Consider the following 20,854-nt stretch of genomic DNA (forward strand, 5'->3'; position numbering starts at 1 on the left):
TTAATAGTTCTTCATATATCATACTAAAATTAAACGAATCTTCATAAATTTTTTAATAGAATTATTTTTTTTTTATAAAAATAATAATAAGAAGAAGAAGAAGAAAGTTTTCATAGATAAAATTGAACTCTCCTTATGTTTACAGTTGGCCATGCTTAAGTAAAAATTCAGGTTGAGGCCCAGAAAAGATAAAGTTCCAAAAATTTCTTGACATGTCAATTTAGGTGTATTTTCTTCGTGGAAATTTGCCAACTTTTTAAAGGCAAAAACTTGTGTAAGACGGTCTCACGGATCGTATTTTGTGAGAGAGATCTTTTATTTGATTCATCCATGAAAAAATATTACTTTTTATGCTAAGAGTATTACATTTTATTGTGAATATCGATAGAGGTTGATCCGTCTCACAGATAAAGATTCGTGAGACCGTCTCACAAGAGACCTACTCTTTTTTAAAATGACAAATTTTTGTGAAGTTGATATATTTTTATTGAATTTTATAGGATCTCATGGCGTTTTAAAGATTTTCATGTACTATTTGATAGACTTAATTTAATTGTGGTGATGATAGTCAAAACCAGTAGATCGCATTAGTAAAACCAGAAGGTAATATAAAAGCAGAAGTTCTCGTATCGCCTTAACAAAGCTGTACTCTTCGAGTACTTATCAGCTTAGATAAACAGAAGCAGAACTTGAATTTTGCTAAATCAGAACCTATCGATCATATATTAAATGTTACCTTTACTTTACCAAGTACGAGTATTAAATGCATCATTAATGTTGAACAAAGTCATTTAATACGTTTTACCAATTGTGGTATGAAATAAGACTGATTGTTCTGAAACTTTTTGCAGGAACCTTTTTAGGTAATAAAACTGATTTTATCAGAAGTTAAAGAAGCCGTTTTGTTTATAGACGTTGGATTCAAGACTTCTATAAGTATAAAAGATCAACGACGTTTATAGGTTATCCAAAACAACGATTACATTCTCTAATATACGAACGTCGATTTGAGTACTTAGAACTACTTATCATCTTCAAGCTCAATATACAGAAAAGCAGCGCACGCTTCACAATAGTTATCTGATCTTTTGAGATCATATTGTGCTGACTATTTCTTACTTTCTCTACAATCATATTCACATTACTATATCTTTGAGAGGAGTTTGTAATATAGAAAAGAGTCTTTTCCAGAACTTTGTTGTATTTGTTTTATTGTGTTGAGAAACTAAGAGTTTCAGTAGGCAAAGGATAAGTCCTATTGAAGTGGGTGTGTACAAGTGTTGTACTGTAAAAACCAAAGTCTTTTAGTGATACCTTCTGGAAACAGAAGAAGGGGAGATGTAGAAGATTTCATCTTCGAACTTCCATAAACAACCATTGTCTACTGCCTACTGTTTTATCTTTATTCACCCTTAAACCATCAGATCATTTCCGCACTATATTGTGATCTGCTTGTAATATACTTGAACAAGATAAGCTATAATCTCTAACAGGATTCTAGCACCATTTGCAAAAACGACTGTCAAATGAACGAGTTTATTCACCCTCCTCTAAACTCTAGCTATATCGATCCCCAACACTATTGTAAATATATTTTGCAGATCTTTCATGCATGTTAGTAAACTCTTTTATAGAATTATATGAATTTTAAAATTTATAGTTATAATTTTTTATTTCTTTTTTTGAACTAGCATTTGAGTCTGAATAACTTATATATATTTAAAATATTGTTATTTATCAATATAAATAATTTGTACTTTCTTATTGATTTAATTTATGAAATACAATAAAATAGTTAGTATTAAATTTATTTCAATTTCAATTATTCAAGTCAATTCAACATATTTAGTTAATTGATTAATATTTTTTAAAAAATATGTAACAATAATTTTTTAATTTAATAAATAATCAAACTTAAAATAATTTCATTTATTTTAAGCAATTTTTTATGGAAAAATATCTCTGTTTTCTTTTTAACAATATGTCTTAACAAAAAATAAACCAAAAAATTATATGTACCTAAAAATCTAATATAATCATGTTAAAATATTTGCAATTGTTGTGTAGAAATTTAATAAATATGATTTGAAATCTTATGAGGTTTTATAATAAAAAATAAAGAGAGTAGCCTAAATAATTTTGATTTTAAAATATTCTAAAAGGCTATTAAATTAGCAATATAAAAAACGTGTTTTGAAAAGTCTAAAGAATATGGAAAAATATGGAGAATGAATTAACTAGTTTTTATATAGATATTGTTTTCGATAGAAATGAAAACGATTATCTGAGTTTAAGAGATTTTTTTCATCCAAATGTTTAATTAGGCTGAATCCATGATATTTTTTACATTTTACAGCCATACCGTACATTATGTTTTATATCTCCTTACATAATAAAATTTCATAGAGTCACTAAAAATCTAATTATATTTTGAATATCTCTAAAATTTAGTAAAGATTTTAAAAGTTAATTTTGAATATCACATGTTTTTTTGAAACTATTCGAAAGCTTATTTTGAATACCACTAATTTTTTATAGAGTGCTAGCATCACCGCACATGTGATGCATGTATATAATTTAATTTATTTAGCATTAAATGTTATTTTTAAATAATATACATTTTTAAAAATTAGTTTTTTATGATTTTTATATATAAAAATAATTGCTCAAATATTTGATTTAATTATGGACTTTTTTTTAGGTTAAGCATGCACGATTGAAAGTAACATCGAGATGGGTAACCTCCTAAGAAGTTCTCGTGCGTCAAATTGCTGACGTTGCATCGCTTGCTCTTGTTGACTAGGTGGGCTGTAAAATAGTGACACCATATCTTAATGAGTAATCTTATCTTTGTTGGGGACATGGCCGAGAGTAGGGAAAATGTAAGATTGATCTTTAAGGGATACGATACACATCAATATATAGACACGTACCTCCCGCCCTAATGGACCTAATAACCCGAGCCATTAGCACCCAATTAGGTGCACTGCGCACTGCCATAAATATAAGAAAACAAAGTTTTACTTTGGTTAATAACTATTAGCTTATGGCCTAATTGTAAACATTTGACCCTAACAACTTGTATCAGAGCGAGGTCATTGGTTCAAGTTTCCCAAGAGCATATTTTTATACTTCTTATGAGGGAATATTAAGTTAAACCTACATGAATGAGAGTAATATCGCGTTGGGTGACCATCCTGGGAAGTTCCTGTTCCTCAAAATGCCGACGTTGCGTCGCTTAATCTGGTAAGCTGGGTGAGCTGTAAAAGAGTGACATCAAATCTTAACGTGTAATACTATCTTTGCTGGGGACAGTGCTAGCGGTAAAAAGGGTAAAACTGATCTCTATATGATATGAGACAACACAATAGATAGACATGCACCTACCGAACTCATGAGCCTAACAAGCCGATCCATTCACGATAAGTGCAAGTTTTGTACTCAAATTACCCAAAGAATTGACATGAAAGTGTGCGGTTATCGAGCGAATTTATGTGTTTTTGGCGTTGTTTATGTCGATGTAGGAATCAAGCATGGGCGCATAACTTGTGACCAACAAGGAATAAATTAAATTTTGAAACGGAAGAATGAAGGGCCGAGCAAGAAAGCAGATGAAGGGAGAGCGAAAAAAATTTAATGAATAGTACCGTGCGTGCAAGCGTGCAACGCGGCCGCACATAACCAGTAGCTCGCACGCGGCTGCGCAAGCGCAGGAGAGGTGAAACGCAAAATTTGACGAGCTTTTCTTGGGCTTTCGCAATCATTTACGCATTTATAAAAATTTAAACCCTAGACACAGACAAAGAGAGAGCCGCAATCACACACAAAAATCCAGAGAACGAGAAAGAGAGCGAGAGAACGGAGACGAAGAGCGCATTTACCGGGGACGGAGTCGCAACTCTGATTTGATTCTTCTTCTCCTCTTCTTATTTAATTTTATTCTATTAGTAATGTTGAAGAACATGAATTTATTTTATCGTTTTTCATTTATGAGCTAATTTATTAAATCTAGATTATGACATAGTTTGGTCGGATCTTTATTCATGAATCATTGATTTATTTATGCGAATTACTTCTTTGTTTATTTATATTTGCTAGATCTTATTGCTTTTAGTTACTTGATCACTAATTTAGATTGTTATATTTATTTGAGATCTATCACTCGGGAGAGTGGATTTTGAACAGGACATTATGAAAATATATCGTCTGTGTTTATAGAGCTCAGAAGGTCTTTAACTCCAACGAAAGGCCTATAACTCTGTGATTTATATGCATTACTTGGGAAAGGGAGTAGGAATAGTTGAGAATTCTTGGGTAGTAAACGGGTTGAAATTATAAATATTGATGTCAATGATAATTTAATATAGTGGAGACCAAGTGAAATTGTACATATATATTCTTATTCTCACCGATTTAAAAGTGTTTGCGTATTTTAATTAATTTTAGTTCATACTCAACAACAAACATTCTATTAACTTTTTTAAATAAATTCTGATCATTTTAATTGTGATAATTAATTTATAATTAAATTGCGTTCCCTGTGAGATCGATATATGTGTTCTACCGAGTACTAAAACTTGACACCGTATACTTGCGGGTATTAAATATTGCAACAATTAGCACCCAAATAGGTACACTCTGTGCTGTCACGGGTATAAGAAAATAAAATTGCACATTGGTTAATAGCTATAGTTTTTGGTCTGGTAGTAAGCGCATAATAACAATTTTATATCTAAAATAATATATAATAAATTTAAAATTTATATATCTTATCTATAATAATTATTTGAGAAAAATATGATATAATTCGATAAAAAAATTGCTTATATTTACTAATATATACGTAAAATCAAATCTACGCATTTATACAATATAAGAGAGATTTTGAACTCAACTATTATATATACTAGTGTCTCTTTACTTAAAAATTTTTTGGTATTAAATATTTTTTTTTTTGTAAATTTGAAAGATTATATTAAAAAATATTTTTCAGTATTTTTTATGTCATGAATTATATGATTATTTAATTTAAAATTCCAAAGTCTAGATAAAGATAAAAAAAAATTTATTAGGATATAGTAGATAGATAAGATGCAAAATTACTCGAATGAGTTAAATGACAATTTTATTATAAAAAATATATATTTTGTAATTTGAAAAAAATTTATTTTTGGTTTATAAAAAAACATACCATAACATCGAAATTAGTTACTTTAGACAGTTTCAAACAAAATCGAAATTAGATATCTATATTTGATGGAAAGATTGATTGAGAGACTTGAAAATGAAATAAATAAACTACAAACAAAATCATCGCACAATTAGTTTTCTTTAAAAAAAAAAAAAAACAGTTCCAATTATATAGTCGGTTTTATGAGAAAACAAAATACGACAATATAGAAACTGAGACACTTTGAGGGGAGAAACTCATTTAAACATTTTAATTCTATTGTATGAGATACACTTCAATATTAAGACATATATGACCTTAGGAGGTCTGAGTTGACGGAATAGATTGGCAAATGTCTAATAGTCGTGAGTTCGATACCTCTTATCAAATTTTCTCGAGCGACCCTTTCAAGCATTTGTAGTAGTCTAACCCTAACTTCCAATTCATTCGGAGACTCAAAAAATTATAGAAGAAATTAGTTATGTAATGTCCCGATCCGATGATTGTCTCACCGTATCAGCACGAATTTTTCTAACGTGCTTATGTTCTCACCTAGATGTATTTTGAGAAACTTCTCAGGAGTTACTCATCCCAAAATTACCTCGAGTCAGACAAACTTAACTTTGGATTTTTTTAAATTATGAGCTCCCGAAAATATATACATTGTTGGTATGAGAGATATATTTCAAATATTTTTAAGTCATCCTTAACTGTACAGTCTCATAGTTACTCATTCTTGAAATATCTATCACTTCTAATTCATATTCCTCTTCGCTTAGAAGCCTTTCAGGAGCCGCTCCGTGCAACCTCTTGACACTCGAGATCATTTATCGCTCTCTTCGGCGCCAAGTGTTACATGCTCACCTGCTTCTGCTTGGTTCATCCACGAATCACACATTACTCTAAGAGGTCGACTCTGATACCATTATGTAATTCAACGACTGTTCTCACTGTACCAATAAACTCTTTTTAGCGTTTTTATGTTCTCACTTACATGCACTATGAGAAAATTCACAAGATATCAGTTATCTCATAATTGTCTTAAATCAAACAAGCTTAATTTTGGAGTTTTTAAGTTATTAGCTTATGAAAATAATACACATATTTTTTGTATGATGAATAACTATCAAATATTTTTAAACCATACTTAATGTACAATGTCATACATACATAATCTTATAACTCTCTTATTCGTATTTTGTGAGACGGATCTCTTATTTGGGTCATCCATGAAAAAATATTACTTTTTATACTAATAGTATTATTTTTTATTGTGAATATCGGTATGGTTGACCCGTCTCACAGATAAAGATTCGTGAGACCGTCACACGAGAGACCTACTCTTCATATAATATTATGTCCCCATATTGGTTTAATGTAGATGTTTGAAATAGTTTATAAATGTTACATAATTAGTTTCCGTAGCAACTTGAGTTAGCCATGCAAAGTGCAATGACATGTCTAGATTTTTCATTTTGACGTATCGATGAATTATACCCAAGAAAGACGTAGTTCTGTCAGTTTGAAATTATATAATAATTTGAGATAATCATTTTTATAGTACGAGGACGGACATGAAGTAATTATCAGCGAAGTCATTATACTGTCATGATCACGTAGGCTTGGACTCAGGCTCGGACCGCAAAAATTAATGAACAAAATGCCTACATTATTTGCTAAATGTATGTCATAGCTCACTGTGCAGCCTGGGGAATGACGGAGAACAAAAATTTAAAAAAAATAAGAAATCAAGAAGAGTGGCTGAAATTTAGTTGGTTGATAAAATTGGAATCTTGGGGGAGCATTTCTCAATCATGATCCAGATAAGGCGATAATAAAAGGTTAGGCAAGCAGATATAATGGCGGGCAATACAAACAAACTGGGAGGCATTGATCTGACCACAAATGGAAATTGTCCAACTTTTGATTGCTTTCTACTGCTCAAATTAAGATGACACCCCATGGTGGAGCTAAGATTCTTAAGCAAGGGGAAAACTAAAAGTTTCACATGAATATAACTTGATTCGACGTTACCTTAATGCCACATCTTATTTCTTATGTGGGACTATGCATTGAAAAATTATACGTGATTCGTTGCAAGTAATTGTTGGGTAGCCATCCAATAAAACCAACTAAACCCATAAAGCCAAGCATCACTTGGTGGGACAGTGAACAGAGAAATGAGTGATTACACTGTCACACATTTCATCCATCTTCATCATTCGATATGTTAGTTCATAAGCTCAAACTCAAACTGAAAATTGTCAATCTTATTATTAGTCACTCTTTATTTTACGGTGAAGCCATGTCATGCAATATGTATTCCATCCCTCGAGTAAATAAAGGGTTGAACTAATCAAGTCTTTTTTTCCACTGATTTGAGCTTTCAACACCAAGAAGTAACTAATAGTCGAGAAGTAATAAAAGTCTTCCGAAGATGCTATGGAAATAAGCTGCTAGAAAAAAAGAAAAGGAAAAGATGCAGAGTGAAGAAAGTAGTGACCAAAGGACACTGCAACAGAAAGAAGTGGAATGGTTGAATTTGAGGCTGGGAAGGAATCCATGCCAAGACGAACCGCTACAATCGAAGCCTATACCCGCAAAGTTCTACTCTTGCAACTTCTGTATGCGCAAGTTCTACAGCTCACAAGCATTGGGGGGGCACCAGAATGCCCACAAAAGGGAAAGAGGTGCAGTGAGACTCCATAATTCCATGATCAGATCACTAGGCGTGCGAGCTCACTCCCTCGTGCACAAGCCAGGCACAGATGGAACCGGAACTGTCGCAAGATTCAACGAGGGGAATGAGAGCTTCGGGACAGCATGGCAGAGAAACAAAATGAAGGAAGCAGCAGATTCCGTGTGGCCTGGAAGTTTCCGACTGGATGAGCAGCCGTCGAGTCCACAATCATTGGACCTGAATCTCAAATTGTAACCAGCTTGTTCATCTAGAATCATTGGTTGTATCATACTTCGTTCTTCTTCGTGATCAACCAATCTGTTGAAAAGTTGCAACTCGAAGCACACGACAGAATAAGTGATTCGAGAACTTTACTTGTCCGGTTGTAATCTCGAAGCGCATGATTGAAAGATGCCTTTACTAAGACAACTATCAACCAAAAACCATTCGATCATCGGACACAAAGGAGCCTTCATCAAATCTAATTTGAATCCTAAAGTAATGAGTTCCAAGGGACATCAAAGATTGAGGGGCAAAATTTATTAATTCACTTTTTTCTGGTTTTTGAGGGGTGATAACATACGCCAACTGATATTAGAAACAAAAAATTTAAACAAATCAAGAGGAGTTTTCTAGCATACGGTGATTCGCAAACTAAGGAAAGCGGGGATTCCACGTTTTCATCTAATTTTGATCGTTATAAGATCTCTTCAGGTTAAAACTCATCTACTAATTTGTTTGTCAGCGATCACATAAATCTATTGCATGCCAGAAGCCGAAAACACGAAAAGTGGGAGAGTTGTTCGAGCTTATTAGCCATTCCATATTTTTAGCGTAGAGCTGATGCAGGACATAGAACATCGGGAAGACAACGCCTGCGGCTACCAACCTTGGACGACTTTCCCTTGCCTATATCCATTCATATCTATTCATAGCATGCACCATAGTCCCAGATATAACATAAACACGGATCTTGGTAAGTGTGGTCGACCAGCAATATGACGAATGGTGGTGGATGGATGGATATATGAATAAGCTGGATGCATTAATTTTGTTACATTTTTCGTCTACATCTATCAACAAGAACAAAGGCAAGTTGGCCAGTTCGTATGAATAAGAAGTGTCTCACAAATAGTTAATACCGATTACGCAACTCAAATCTTACACGTGGGACGACACAAGGTCAGCAATTATCAGTCATACACACAAAATTCTGTCCCCGAGAAACGCAGTTATAGTATTGAAGAAAGCAGAGAGAAAGATGCTGAAATCAATTGGGTGGGAGGAGTTTTAGTTTTAGTTACTGAAGGCCAAAAGGCAATATTGGATTATTTTGTTTTTCATTTACATCGGTAATCGGTTGAAAACTTAGAACCATGTCCTCTATTCCATGATCTGAGTGGCAATTTTATAGTTGTTAGATACTAGACGTTGTAAGAGCAGAAAAATGTTCGAAATTGAATGCTTCGCTCGACCAAAAATGTATACTATTTCACAATTGTCCCTCAATTTCATATGTTACAAACTGGAGTATAAGCTTCATAGTACTGTAGTGAACTTGGGCCTTCATGCATGATTTCTTAAAAATATTTCCTTCTTCAGTGGAATCTGTTCAGTCATTTCTTGAGGAATTGTCATTCACTATTAGCTTCAAAATAGCAGGCAGGAACTTTTGAAGGTGGATTCAATGACGCGACACATTTAAACTGTTTCAAGGAAATAAATTGTCAATAATCTGATGCCAATCAGTTTTGTTTTCAGAATATATGAAATTTAAGTTGGCAAGAGATGCTCAGTAACACAGTAACTTCTGATATCATCTGTGACAACATTGAATTCAATATGGTGGTACGATGGTTGAACATAATGCAAAAACTAATATATGAAATAGCAGAATCGCGATACCTTGTGGTCCATGTATTTCTTCCTAACTGCTTGAGCCGATGTTTCTGCTCTTAGTTGCAGATAGTGAAGTGCAAGGACACATTCTTTCAGTTCAAATGGCTTATAACATGTATACTGTTGCAGCACCCGGCTCTGCAAATTATGTAAATAATTTTTAGATGATTATTGACAGACTGTATGGATGCAGGTTATACGAGAGAAAATATTAAACTGGTGTTCATGAAAATATTATTTCATCAGTCTTCGATGTCTACAACTTACAAGTTTGATGTGGTCAATAAACATTTTGCCATATTAACACTTCCCAGTGAGGCATATTTAACATCTCAACAGAATCACAAGTCTAAAAATTGTGCCAGTAGCCAGTATCAGAATAAATTTTAATGCAAAGATCTGGCTTACCCATGGATGAAAATTTGGCTGAAGAATAAATCTTGATAGAAAGATGGCTGAAGCAGCAAGTTTTGAAGGAATGTATTGGGCACATCGATATTCCAATAAACTTAGCTCGGCAAGATAACAACAAAGAAAGTCGAATTGGAGATGTGAAAACTGAAAGATGGAAAACTTGGTTAGCCTTGTATTAAATATAACAAACCAAAAATAGGATAAAGCGATAACTGACGAATGTCAAGATTCCAACCTACCATGTGTTCATCTTGAGCCACCCTGGTAAGAATTCTGCTCATTCAACAAAAAATTAAGTTAGAATGTATAACTTACTCAACAGCTTGTCGGTACGTCACAAAAACACAATGATGAAGATTTTAAACTAAAATCATCAGGGGGAAAAAATTTAATAATTGGATACTAACCTGAGAAAAGTTTTAATCGTAGGATTACCCATCTCAAAATCTAGAAACTTTAGAACGCTTCTCTCCATATCCACTACCTGTAAATAGCCTAAATTTAGATCACCAGAGTGCAACAATGCCAAACAAGGAATCGGAAACACACGACCGACCTCTTCTTTTGTGTATGTGTTATCTGTAATATAGCAAAAATCTTCAATATGTGGAGGGCTGATTTCTTCAAACTTGCTGCCATTTTCATGAACTGTTAAAAAAGAATTTAAGTACTACACAGAAAACACAAGTGAATAAGTGCTTACGCTGCAATAAGCATGCAAGATACGCCAAGAATTTGAAGTTTATTCCTGTTAAGGTCATGGCAGGATAGATATCTATCGATGTAGTTTACAGTGAGATAAAGAGTGTCTGAAACAAATTTGTACTCTTCCGCGACCTCCACCAACCAATCAATTAAAACTTCACGCATGACGGGCTTAATATCCTTTTGAACCTTTTCCATATAATTTGACAAGGGCCTCCTCTTCACCTCCACCTGATAAGTATACCTTCATCAGGTAACAGTAAACATTTCAAGCATAAATAATACTCCTATCAAGAAGATAAACACCGCAAGATCCTTTTTCTGTCTTCAATTTTCTTTACAAAAATGAAATGATACAAGTGTGTGAAAATGAAATTGGACAGCGTGTTGAGAGATAGAGTGGTAGGCATCGATTACACCATACCGGAAAACTACTCCATGTGTAACACGATGTATGAGTCACATGTGAATATCCGCGCATTCAAGCGCATTCAACAGTGTACACTTCATTGGAAGAGTATGTATTCTTGTGTAACATATACCAAATCACAGTAAAGACGCATTGTTGACATTAAAAGGTATTTATGCCTATCAAATTGAAACAACTGAAAATGGAAACATACCCGGCAACATAATGCACATTTACAAAAATCATATATACTGATAACCAGTTTAATCTAGTAGTCAAATTAAAAGAGGCATCCTATAGCTACATAAATTCAAGGGCTCCTGCAACAAAAGAGAATTGAAAAAACATATCTCGAGATCTAGTGTTAAATCGTATATCGCTCTTGTATTTTGTTTGAATTCGCGGCTTAGGGAATTTTATTTTATTATTATTATTTCTTTTGCGATTTCCACAAACTCCGCTTGATTCCTCTTGCGGTCTCACACCCAATCATGATCATGGTAAAATAAAATTTGAGCAATAAAATAAGCACAAAAATACCTCCAAAGAATGCAAATGTTGATATATAAGCGAAGCATGGGAAAATATCGGCAATTCATCAGCACCCGTTCTAACACCAACAGCAACAACATTTACTCCGATTTCATCATTGACCTTTTCCTCGGCCACAACTCCAACCTTGGGAGCAGGCTCGGGCTTCCGTTTCCTGATTTTTCCAGGAGCTAGATTGAGATTCAACGCATTGTTTGTGAGGTCCCCCAGCACGGGTCGGTTCTCTGTCGCTTTGGGATGCCCTTGTGTCGATTCATATCCTCGTTTGCGAGACTCTGGTCTTCTATCGCACAACTGGTTTTCCCTGTCAGCCATGGAAGCTTGCCCCAACATTTATCTAATCTATTCGATTTGGAAGAGCTAGGGCTTCACTGATTTATTTATTTATTTTTTTGAATGGATTGTTGCCGCCATTACTTGGATTTCGAACAAAAAAATACGTAAACTGAAAATATGGATAAATGAAAATATAAGAAGTTATATTTGAAGATAAATTATTAATTTAAGAATATCAATAAATTCATGACGCACACACCAAATTTGAACAAAAAGAAGTTACTATTTACGGAACGTCACATATTCAATATCAAATTAAATTAAATCTCATAAAACTCCAAATTATTGTTAATGTTAAAAGTAAAAATTTATGATAAAAAGTAAAAATTTCAAACTCACAAAATATATTAAATCATACACTTTATAAAATTTTTTCTACTCAATTATGTGTTTGCTTCACAAATTTATAGAATTTCTTTGGAAATAATCCGAAAATAAATATATCACTACATACATAATCACACACATTTTCAATATTTACAACTTTTATTTTTCAACATTCAATAATTTCAACACATGTATGTAAAAAAAATATAATTATAAATGTTTAAGTAATTATTTTAAAATATTTATATAACAAATATATTCAATTATTATATAAAAAAATTTATACCATTAGATGATATGATAGATTGTAGTGTTTAAAAGTGTTCGAATAAACATTAGATATAATTTACTTTTTTAAAATTAATTTAATTAAAATGACAACTGAATTATATATTCTCAATTGTCAATATTTAACTCGACAAACAAATGAGTGCAGAAAGAAATATAGTCAAGTTGACATACTAGAATAAATCAAATAATGACTGATTATGTAAAGTGAAAAGGGAAGAATATGCATGTTTGTTTTTGGATGTTCGAAGAACTCAAGCTCATACGTGAGTCACCTCTTCTTCCTTATTGAAGGCTCGCGTTAAAAAGCTTTGGATAGTGCAAATAATTTGCAAAATTTAAGTTCAATTTGTACTTGAACACCGTCAAATTTTGAAACTCACTCGATTTTTCCATTTGAAAATAAATATACTAACTTCTTAAACTAAAATTGAAATACATATACAAGAAAGAAGAATTAGGCATTGTCTTGGTTAGCCGAGCTTCCATCTAAATTATGCATTTAAATCTTTAAATACGGAACCTAGTATTCTTATACCCATCACTGTCGCACAGCCTGCACTGTCAACCGCCCATACCGTTAATTGAGTGAGATTGCTGAGCGTAAGGGTGTGTTTTGTCATGGTCATTGGGTGCTAGAAGATTAACCTACATGCACGCTGAAACGGGTCAAATTTTCTGGAAAAGAATTGGAACATAATACGTCGCATTTGGAATAAGTAACAGATGAGAAAACAACATACACAGAACTAACCTTGAAGATTTCTGAATTTGAGCTTGGACGTACATAAGCAGCCAAAATACTCATGTTAAAATCCTGCTATCAACAGCAAGAAACTGGTTGTTGAGGTATGAGATGAAACTTTTTAAGCCATGAAGTGCATCAAGAAGGAAAACCTGTGCATTGCACAGCATAACAAGTTGCAAATTGCGAAGAACAGACTGTCATATCACCAAAAAGGTAACTTAAGGAATCTTAGTAGTTTTGGAATGATTACCACAAGCTAGGTAAACACAAAACCATCTTGTTGTTACACAGAAAAAACAAATGTCATGCCAGCATAAACTTTTGACTTATAATATTCAGAACTCCGCAGTACAGAAGCACAAAGGATATTGTTGTGCATACTTGAACTATCTTGATAATTAGTTGGAACTATCACGAGGAGAAACATATCTACTGAGATCAATCATGCATTTGGGTATTAATTTAAGTGTTCGCATTGTATTCCAAACTTTATGAAGCTAAGGAATCCAAAGCATTTAACTTGATGTTGAACTTGAGAATATATGACCTGACTTTGATGAAGTAAGGAGACAGCCTCAAAAGACACACACACACACACACAAAGGGGTCGAAACAAGAGAGAGTTGAATTACCCTGAAAGGATCGCCTCTCAAAGATTGCACAAACATCGATGTCCCTGCCCCTTTACCCTGAAGAAAATAACAAATAACTTTTATCAGATTATTCATGATGGAGGTGGTGGTGTAATGCGATAAAAACCTTAGGGACACTAAAGAAATGATAATAAAATCATCAGATAGTAAGTATGCCACATACTCCATGTAATTGAAGTATGAAGCATGCAAGTACCACTTTTCATACCTCCAATGATACATCCCTAAGCCGCCTCCCTGTCTGAGCACAACAAACCCGAACCACATGTTCATCGCAACTTCCACTTATTACATAATCTCTTCCATTCATGTAGTAAGATCGAGTGTAGTTTTGAGAACTTCCTGTAGAAGCTATACCAAAATCCAGATGAAGCCTCCCATCAACAGCTAGCAGCTGCTTTACCTAGCAATAGAATACAACACTTATAATTAACTTGTAGCAGAATTGTAGGTCACAAAGTGTTCTAATACTGATTGTGGCTGTGAATAAATGCTTCTGAACTTTCTTTAAGATAACCAAAGAATAAACAGGTGACATTTCCACTTCAAACTTCAAGTAGCATTTATCTTCAAATTGCAATAACTGGCCAACTTATTTGATTCTCATGCTGTTGTTTGCATGCTGTTGTTTGCACACCGAATCCATATTCTCAATGCATTTGAGCTTCAGTTACTCAAATCTCATTCCATACCGAGACAGCATTTGTGTCAAACAACGATAAAGGCCTTCTAATAGTGCCATAAAGTATCTGTCAATCAAATAGGAATTCATGAGGGGCACCTAAACTCAAAGCCACTCCACTTAATCCAATCAAAAGAACATTTGACTAACCAAATCTCCAAAATTCAGAGACCCTCCAGTTTAGACATTTCATTACTAAATAATCTCCGCAGCACTCTGCACATTCCACCACTCTAACTATAGAATGAAACTAAATAATTTAAGACATAAAAAATCATTACCGACTAGCAAATACAAACAGATAACACCATACTTCAAAATCTAGGCCTAAGGTAGCAGCTCCATCTCTATTCTCTCTGACCATATGCATCTGAAAGACAATAATCATTTCAATTACTAGTTCTGATGCTATATTCTGTGTGACAAGAAACTTAGAAGCATGGAGACACTTTTCCTTTCAATGCTTTCTTTATCCAAACCCCCAAAATCTTGGAAACACGTACTTAATATGCCCTTTAGAATTTTACTTGTTTGCTATCAGACAATATCTTCCAATCTATTCACGCAGAACAAGTTGCTGCTTTAGATATCAATATATCTAATGCACTTTAAATAGCGACAGCAAAATGGATTCAATTACATTGTCTCTACAATACTGTATGCGAAATACATTGTTAACAAGCATGCAACATTAGTCTTCCACCACCTAATGGCAATAAAGTTACCTCATTGTCAACAGCCGAAACTAGTAGATAATGATCATCTGGAGAGAAGCAGACCATTACATTCCCCCGAGAGCTTGAAGCAGTGTAACAAGGTTGATTCGGTCTCTGTCTCAAATCCCACATCTTAACGTCCTGATCAAAAGACGAAGTGGCAAAAAGATATGGGGAATGATTTGAAAACTTGACAACATTAATATGCTCTCGATGCATATCAGCAAAAATCTGTATACGCCTTCCGCTGCTAATATCATATAAAGCGACATGTTTTGAGTATCCACTTGCAAGAAACAATTCATCTGTTGAGTTGATGTTAACAGATGTCAACTGGTCAAACTCATCAAACATGACACAACCACGACTGTCATAAATGCCTCCACTTGTGATGGCCATCCTTTGTACGTCGTACAATCTCAACGAACCGTTATCAGAACCAGCAATTAGCTGACATGTAAAGATTCATTTTTTTAGGTGAGGAACGACAATAAGGACGCTCAAGTATGAAACTCAATTTGAAGCCAGCAATAATTTACGTCACGCAAGTTAAGGAATGAGTGTCACCAAATGAGGACCTCTTGTAGATATAGTACGAATTTTCACAAAGTCCAAGCACGTGATGAATCTCTTCAAATAGTCAAAAAACATGAATCCATAATTGGCTTACAGACCATGAAAAACAACAGCGATTTATCACAGTGGGAACTTTGCTGGAGCAAAACAAATGTAACCTCGTCAGCCTCCTCTAACTAACTGCTTCCTTATAGTTTCAGATATAGAAAAATTATAGTATATTACATTTGATATTGGTTAAAAGATGCAATATATTGAAGATTAAATTACAATACAGCCATGAGTATGAAAAGGGCCATATGATTAACCAGAGAATCGGAAGACTTTAGAAATAATTTTTTGGAGGAGTAGATCTATTTTAAACTAATGTTAGCGACTGTAGCTACAGAATACTGAGAAGATAATGAATGACAGTCTTGGATAATGTTTTGTAGATGCCAAATGGCACTTTCAATGCCGAAAAAAATACGTTTGAAAGCAGATAAGGACAGTGACATGCCTTAGAAGGATAATTTTTTAGCCAACATATTCCCAAGACACTATTCATAGCTCCAAGTGATGGAATGTAACTGACAATCTTCTCACTTTCATGGTTTATAACAACAACTTCACCATCTAGGGTTCCAACAGCCATAAGGCTTGAGTCTGATGGATGGTACTCGAATTGCCTAGGACGAAAGTTTCTCCTTTCATCTCTGAATACACTGCCTGTAATGCAGAGTGGATGTAAGCTAGGCCATTTCGAAGATCCCATTTTAGCAGCTGATAAACACCTGGAATAGAAATACTGAGATTTTCCATATGATGAAGAAAACTTTTTTTTCGAGGCATGCGTACAAGGGAAATTTGCTCCGATCTCACGATTCCTCAACACACTAACAACACTTTCTTCATAATTTCGGTTGTACGGTAGGTATTCAAAGTGAAGTGTGAAGACGCCATGGGCTTTTTCCCTGTCTACCTTTCCAATAGGCAAATTATCAAGAACTTTCAGGTTTGGTAATGAAGCTATCATGTATTCTCTATAATGTTTCTCATAACATATTGGAGATGCATGACGAGAAACATATTTCTTTGGCAAAATACATGACACGTTTCTAAAGTTGACCGATCGATCAGATAACAGATCTTCATTCTGCATGTCCTGTGTGCCAAAGGAGATCTGCTATGACAAAAAAAAAACGCATTATGATTCTTTAAATATTCCCCTTTTTTAAACAAATACTGCTTTTAAATAATTTAAGTGCTTGAAAATTTTACATTATTTGGTGGAGATCATAAGGGTCAACAGAAAATCCAATTTTAATCATGATTTCTTATAATGCTAATCGAATCTTTGGAAGAGAATCAAACGGATCTATATTTGCAGTATAATAAGGCAATTTGAATTTGTTCCTTCCCCTCCCACAACTTAAAAAAGAAAGGAAACAAAAATGAGGTAAAATTACAAAAGGTATGTCCATTACTTAAGTAACACTTGAAAGTTTTCAGTACCTCACTGTGCATATCTACCAGATCATCCCACCCAAAAGGTCTATTGGGCAAGAGTTCCATAAAACCAAATTCCTGAGGATGACCTGAAAAATCCACTTCACTGTCATCTGAAGAATATTCATTCATGTTCCCTGTGTCCTGAATTATATAATCATCATCATCACTTATAGCTTCATCTCTGATATTTGATTGTAAATGTGGAAAAACTTCACTGCTAGGCAGAGGCAAGTTCATGTCAAGGGCAAAGTCCATGAAACTTGAACAAATGTCTTCATTGTTTTCATTTCCTAATGATGCATGAGAGCCCTTCGTGTCACTATAGGGGACACAATTTTGAAATCGAAGTTCAGCTAGGGAAGGAAGTTTGGCTAATGCTGCACTAGTTGTCCACAGGTTTGCGATTCTTGTCTCACACAATGAAAGAAACCTTAAATTTGGCATACAGGAAAAACAATCTTCTCGAAAACTAGTAAGTGAAGCACTGAAATCCAGGTTAAGCGTGCACATCCGCGTAAAGTTTCCAACCATATTGAGTTTTCTGAAATGGGATGATCTTAGGTTTAGGACTTGGCAAGCTAAGCCTCGCTGAGAAAGATACCTGGGAAAAAAATTTTATCATAGTGAAAGCAGATAACTGGAGCAACGAACCCATTTATTTAGCAGATAAAAAAGACATCTACATGGAACAAAAGAGTGTGCTCTTAGTCTCTGATTTCTGTGGGTGTAATGGAGACAGTCTACAACATGGGTGAAAATGAAATGCAGCACATGTAAGAAAAAACTACACCACTGAAAAATATAGATTTCCTCAAATAGAGAATAATGCAATTTTATATTTGTCACTTGTAAAGTAATTAAAAGAAAATACTGATATGCCAAAAATCTGTAGCAGGCTCACAACATAAACTACGTACACTACATACTTCAAAATACAAAACTCAAGCAACTTTGACAAGGTCACGAGAACGAGATGTGCTCTTAAAACAATCGCCTCAAATAGAAACTAGAGTTAATGACAAAAGGAACATCAACCATACATCTTACAAAAGATGGAGATCATTGCTTGGATTGATAAGACACCTACGGATTCTTAATCGGCAAGTGGTCCGGCCAGCTCAATTTTGCAGGAAAAATAACAAGTCTATAAAGTAAACAGCTTTGGATCAAGTTTTAGCATTTTTGTTTCTAAGCTAACAGAAAGATAGTCCATGCCTTGTCTCAATTTGTTGTCACACAATTCCTGGGGTAACTCCATTCGGCGTTAGTAGACGAGAGAAGGCAGAAGTGAATTCTTCATAGCATGAAAGTTGTGTTGATATTAAGTAGAAGAATAACCAGGAAGTAGTATAAAGAAACCACCACTTACAGCAAGAAATCCTTTCCAAATGATGTATCATGGATATCGACAAATCGAAGCTTTTTGTTGACAGCATGCAGCAATGGATAGACATATTCACCATTCAGTACACATGAAGGACTATTTACAAAGTCAACTACATCAATCTCAGAAGAATCAATATCTGTTAATAGATCAAGAAATGGGTAGAAATCGACATCCTTCAAGTCATCTATTGAAACCATGAGGCTTGATACCTCATGGCGGGCTTTCTTGATCTTGGCCTGCATTGGAAAGATATCATGACTGATCAGAATTAGTCTTTGACTGTCAATAATAGGAAAAATGAATAGCCGCGGAGTCCAGAAAATACAAAAAGTGAAGTATGGTCCATAATGATTAATTTTTCTAATTACATGATTCAAGTAATACATTTTTAAGATAGCTTACACAACAGAACATATATCTTTCTATAGACAAGAAGTTCCATGCATATATGAATAGCCGCGGAGTCCATAAAATACAAAAAGTGAAGTATGGTCCATAATGATTAATTTTTCTAATTACATGATTCAAGTAATACATTTTTAAGATAGCTTACACAACAGAACATATATCTTTCTATAGACAAGAAGTTCCATTATCATATGCATGCATTGACGTTGTAAGAGGTTGCAGTAGTCGTGTTAGGAAGCTTTCAGAAAATCCACATAATGAATGAAATAACGCCCTTCAGTCAATTTATCTTATACCAGGCAATAAAAAGCCTATCAAAGCAAACCTTCCTTTTAGTTTTGGAAGCAATTCTGAATTTCCCATCTCATTTTCTCCAGATCCCTCTAATTAATCAACAGACACAAGAAGCATAATTTTGTGTAGCTAAATTTCGTTCAAAGAAAAGCAAAAGACGACTTTGAAAGTCTTCCTGAACTTTGACATTAGCACATTTGCAGCTAATGAGCGGCTTGTAAAAACTCGATTCACTTGAAGCTTTTAAATACGCTAAATCTCCATCATTCAACATGAGACAGACAGATAATATGGCATGGCGAGACTGCCACGGGTTATGAAATCCCACTCTTTCACAAAGAAGCTCCCGTCCAAAAAGAGTGGTATTTGAAGGGATTTTCCGTGACAAACTAACATCCACAGGAATATAGACATCAAATAAAAACACAATGGTGCACCAAAAAAATAATAAACCGCAGTTATATAAGACCTTGAATAGCGCTGCCACGACTGACTTGTTCGGCGGAATTTCTAGCCTCTTGCAAGCATCGAAGTACCTGAAAATGGTGCAAAGATACGAACTTTACAGCTCTATCATGGAATAAAAAAACAGTAGAAGCACCAACAGCATTTTGTTTTTCCCGGACGATAAATTGCTCAATCGCAGTCTTTTATGTATGCACAACAAATCAGGAAACAAATACGTAAATAAAGAAGTTTCATAACCTGTAGATTAATCAACTCAAGTTGCAATTTTGGGAAAACCACTACCTTTTCTCCAAGGTGCCAATATCTGTAGCCATGGCGATGTCTGAGAAATTATTGAAACGAAAACGCACTTGCGATCATTACTAAGACAAAGTCCTAATTGGTTTCTGGGCGATTCTTGTATTTTGGTTCTTCAATTGGAGTGATGACAATTTTTAATGGAATTCTCAATTACCCCCTTGTGTTATTATTGATATGGTCTTTAAGTCCTATAACTATCCTAAAGTTTAATTTATAATACATAAGAAAAAAAACACTCTTCTAAGATTACAAATGAATCAAATATCGATGCGTGTAACTAAGAATGTATTGTGGCTCCCATCGGACAATAGAGATAATTGATGTCGAATCAACCTCCATATAAAAAGCGAA

General features: G+C 34.1%; 3 protein-coding genes across 11 annotated transcripts; 1 reads left to right on the top strand and 2 right to left on the bottom strand.

The window, feature by feature from the left end:
* Positions 1 to 7,649: 7,649 nt before the first annotated feature.
* LOC142544177 (zinc finger protein 7-like) lies at positions 7,650 to 8,105 on the top strand. The gene has a single exon (XM_075651241.1). It carries the CDS (start codon positions 7,650 to 7,652, stop codon positions 8,103 to 8,105), a length of 456 nt encoding a protein of 151 aa, XP_075507356.1.
* A 1,212-nt stretch (positions 8,106 to 9,317) lies between these two features.
* On the bottom strand, positions 9,318 to 12,268 carry LOC142547010 (putative cyclin-A3-1). 3 transcript variants are annotated; one of them, XM_075655044.1, is made up of 9 exons: positions 12,202 to 12,268; positions 11,818 to 12,166; positions 10,867 to 11,099; positions 10,720 to 10,795; positions 10,571 to 10,647; positions 10,403 to 10,436; positions 10,158 to 10,307; positions 9,756 to 9,887; positions 9,321 to 9,556 (listed from the first exon to the last, which is right to left on the bottom strand). In XM_075655044.1, the coding sequence occupies exons 2-9, from the start codon at positions 12,160 to 12,162 to the stop codon at positions 9,485 to 9,487; spliced, it is 1,119 nt and encodes a 372-aa protein (XP_075511159.1). In that variant the 5' UTR covers positions 12,163 to 12,166; positions 12,202 to 12,268; the 3' UTR covers positions 9,321 to 9,484. The 3 variants fall into 3 exon arrangements, with proteins under 3 accessions (XP_075511160.1, XP_075511159.1, XP_075511158.1); XM_075655045.1 differs by having other exon boundaries at positions 9,318 to 9,556; positions 10,571 to 10,643; positions 10,716 to 10,795; positions 11,818 to 12,253; XM_075655043.1 differs by having other exon boundaries at positions 11,818 to 12,251.
* Positions 12,269 to 13,096: 828 nt separating this feature from the next.
* On the bottom strand, positions 13,097 to 20,641 carry LOC142547012 (protein DWD HYPERSENSITIVE TO UV-B 1). 7 transcript variants are annotated; one of them, XM_075655049.1, is made up of 10 exons: positions 20,486 to 20,641; positions 20,205 to 20,271; positions 19,016 to 19,269; positions 17,650 to 18,187; positions 16,655 to 17,320; positions 15,589 to 16,029; positions 14,390 to 14,584; positions 14,161 to 14,217; positions 13,535 to 13,597; positions 13,097 to 13,428 (listed from the first exon to the last, which is right to left on the bottom strand). In XM_075655049.1, exons 1-10 carry the CDS (start codon positions 20,515 to 20,517, stop codon positions 13,345 to 13,347), a joined length of 2,397 nt encoding a protein of 798 aa, XP_075511164.1. In that variant the 5' UTR covers positions 20,518 to 20,641; the 3' UTR covers positions 13,097 to 13,344. The 7 variants fall into 7 exon arrangements, with proteins under 7 accessions (XP_075511164.1, XP_075511163.1, XP_075511162.1 ...); XM_075655048.1 differs by having other exon boundaries at positions 16,655 to 17,299; positions 17,650 to 18,247; XM_075655047.1 differs by having other exon boundaries at positions 16,655 to 17,317; positions 17,650 to 18,247.
* Positions 20,642 to 20,854: the final 213 nt, after the last annotated feature.

Source organism: Primulina tabacum, chromosome 5, assembly GCF_025594145.1.
Source record: "Primulina tabacum isolate GXHZ01 chromosome 5, ASM2559414v2, whole genome shotgun sequence".
Classification (NCBI taxonomy): domain Eukaryota; kingdom Viridiplantae; phylum Streptophyta; class Magnoliopsida; order Lamiales; family Gesneriaceae; genus Primulina; species Primulina tabacum.

Excerpts from the sequence above, each read along its gene's own strand:
- LOC142544177 (XM_075651241.1), top strand. The coding sequence starts at position 7,650 with ATGCAGAGTGAAGAAAGTAGTGACCAAAGGACACTGCAACAGAAAGAA.
- LOC142547010 (XM_075655045.1), bottom strand. The coding sequence starts at position 12,162 with ATGTTGGGGCAAGCTTCCATGGCTGACAGGGAAAACCAGTTGTGCGAT. Across the intron at positions 10,796-10,866 it reads TCTTGCATGCTTATTGCAGC|CAAGTTTGAAGAAATCAGCC; the intron begins GTAAGCACTTAT and ends TGAAAATGGCAG. Across the intron at positions 10,308-10,402 it reads TGGCTCAAGATGAACACATG|TTTTCACATCTCCAATTCGA; the intron begins GTAGGTTGGAAT and ends TCCATCTTTCAG.
- LOC142547012 (XM_075655046.1), bottom strand. The coding sequence starts at position 20,517 with ATGGCTACAGATATTGGCACCTTGGAGAAAAG. Across the intron at positions 16,030-16,654 it reads TAAAAAATTATCCTTCTAAG|CTAATTGCTGGTTCTGATAA; the intron begins GCATGTCACTGT and ends TTTACATGTCAG. Across the intron at positions 13,429-13,534 it reads CAAATTCAGAAATCTTCAAG|GTTAATCTTCTAGCACCCAA; the intron begins GTTAGTTCTGTG and ends GCGTGCATGTAG.